Source organism: Penaeus japonicus, unplaced genomic scaffold, assembly GCF_977035675.1.
Source record: "Penaeus japonicus unplaced genomic scaffold, GWHDUDI00000001_assembly GWHDUDI00000030, whole genome shotgun sequence".
NCBI classification, from domain to species: Eukaryota; Metazoa; Arthropoda; class Malacostraca; order Decapoda; family Penaeidae; genus Penaeus; species Penaeus japonicus.
This window is the reverse complement of record NW_028234432.1, coordinates 16,862,778-16,865,277: the sequence shown is the minus strand read 5'-3', so window position 1 is coordinate 16,865,277 and position 2,500 is coordinate 16,862,778. Positions and strand designations below refer to the sequence as shown.

The 2,500-nt window shown below is 45.2% G+C and overlaps 1 protein-coding gene across 1 annotated transcript in view; it reads left to right on the top strand.

The window, feature by feature from the left end:
• The first annotated feature begins 1,131 nt into the window (after positions 1-1,131).
• Positions 1,132-2,500, top strand: part of LOC147468226 (uncharacterized) — a 2,004-nt gene continuing 635 nt past the window's right edge. Inside the window, exon 1 of the mRNA XM_086554721.1 lies at positions 1,132-2,500. This exon is cut by the window's right edge and continues 635 nt beyond it. Within this exon, the coding sequence (XP_086410847.1) occupies positions 1,132-2,124 (993 nt within the window). The 3' untranslated portion in view covers positions 2,125-2,500.

Below are 2,500 nucleotides of genomic sequence, written 5' to 3'. Positions count from 1 at the left end.
AGAGACAGACACACACACAGACACACACACACAGACGGACACACACACAGACGGACACACACACAGAGATAGACACGCACACACAGACAGACACACACACAGACGGACACACATACAGAGACACACACACAAAGAGACAGACACACACACACACACAGACAATCACACACACAAACAGAGACATACACACACAGAGACAGAGACACACACAGAGTCAGACACACACAGAGTCAGAGACACACACACAGACAGACACACCGACACACACACACACACAGACAGACGGACACACACACAGAGAAAGACACACATACACACACAGACAGACACACACACAGACGGACACACATACAGAGACACACACACAGAGACAGACACACACACACAGAGATACACACACAGAGACAGTCACACACACAGACAGACACACAAACAGAGACACACACACACAGAGTCAGACACACACACACACACATACATGCACACATATTCACACAGGTATACAGACACACACACACACTCAGACACCCACAGAGACACACACACACAAGAATAGTGCACAGCTAAACACGTACACATACAAAAGTATACACACACACTGGAAAGTATAACTAGAGACAAGGCACACAAGCAGACACACACATATCTTCAAAAGTTATAAAGTTATATATATATATATATATATATATATATATATATATATATATATATATATATATATATGTATATATATATACACTATCTAGACACACATTGGAAAGTATTGCCATAGACAAGGCACACACGCACACACACACACACATATTCAAAAGTTATAAATAGAGATTAGGCATACACGCACGCAGGCGCGCGCGTGTATGCACAAGTAATCACACAAGTATACAGACTTGCAATTTTGCACACAGACACACACACACAGACTAGGGCACACACACACATTAAAAAGTATAGGCATGTGTAAGGTAGACATGCGCACATGCACAAAATATTATGAAATATAAACATAGGAGAAGCCGACACACCTAAAAGTAAAGGCACCTACACACAAAACAATATGTTTCCGATTGCTACCTAACCTCTTTACCCAAGTCACACCCCTGCACCTGCAGAGTGTCTTAGGCACATAGGACAATGATGTCAATCACAGCTAAAGTTGTATCGGCTGCTGTGGTAGTGGGGCTTAGCGTCCTCTATAATTACCTTGTATTAAATATGCAAGGAACCGTTGACGAACAGGTTAAGGAAATCGAGAACCTGACGACGCGTGCCCTGTTTTCTGTGGGACAGAAAACCGTCGAGGGTCTCAAATGCAGCCTGCCTCAACAGCCGTGGTACATGCCAAACCTCGTTCAATTGCACAGAATGCAAGCGTGCAACGAGGAGTCGCTCGACAATCTCCGCGAGCTCGTGGCGTCGTTGCCATCAAAAGGTCTGGTGTTTACCTTGTACGGCATAATAGCTGCCCTCATTGTCGCATGCTTCGTCCTTGGGTTCCGCCGATTCTTTTCCGCGTCGAAGCACATCAAGAAGGACGCTGAAGAATCACAGGAAGAGTCCTACGAGACAGAGGCTGAAGAATCACAGGAAAATTCCTACGAGACAGAGGCTGAAGAATCACAGGAAGCTGAAGAATCACAGGAAAATTCCTACGAGACAGAAGCTGAAGAATCACAGGAAGAGTCCTGCGAAACAGAGGCTGAAGAATCACAGGAAGAGTCCTGCGAAACAGAGGCTGAAGAATCACAGGAAGAGTCCTGCGAAACAGAGGCTGAAGAATCACAGGAAGAACCCTGCGACACAGAGGATGAAGAATCCCAGGAAGAGTCCTACGAGACAAAGGATAAAGAATCCCAGGAAGAGTCCTACGAGATAGAGGATGAAGAAGCAGAGGATGAAGAGTTCGACGACTATGCTATCAGGCAAGGCTACTTCACGTACCGCGACCTGGAGCAGGAAGAGGATGTCCGCCAAAAGGAACGCATTAAGCGGAAGGCAAACCTCGCATCCCGCCGGAAGAATAAGGTGAAAGTGATAGATAACGATCGTTGCACGGCTCTCGACATCAAGAGAATCATGTTGAGCGGCAAGGGGGAGAGCAAGAAACAACGCAAGCTGGTGCGCTGATCAACGCCCTGATATCCATCTTTAGGAAAGCAAAAGAATGTTCCTCTAGAGGAATGCAAGTGAATATTCCTCTATAGGAATGCATATGAATAATCCTTTACATGAAAGCATGTGAATATTCCTATGAAGGAATGCATGTGCATATTCCTATATAGGAATGCATATGAATAATGCAGCCACCGGACGTAGAAGCCACTACGAGTTGGTGCCGGTCCCAAGCCCGGAGAAATACATAGGGTTGCGACAGCAGGCAAGCGTCGTAAAACCAGCCAAATCAATGATGCGCGAAAACTGAAAGCTGACGCGCTGTGGCGACTCCTGATACAGGGGTGTATGTATATATATACTTATATTCATATATATATATATACATATA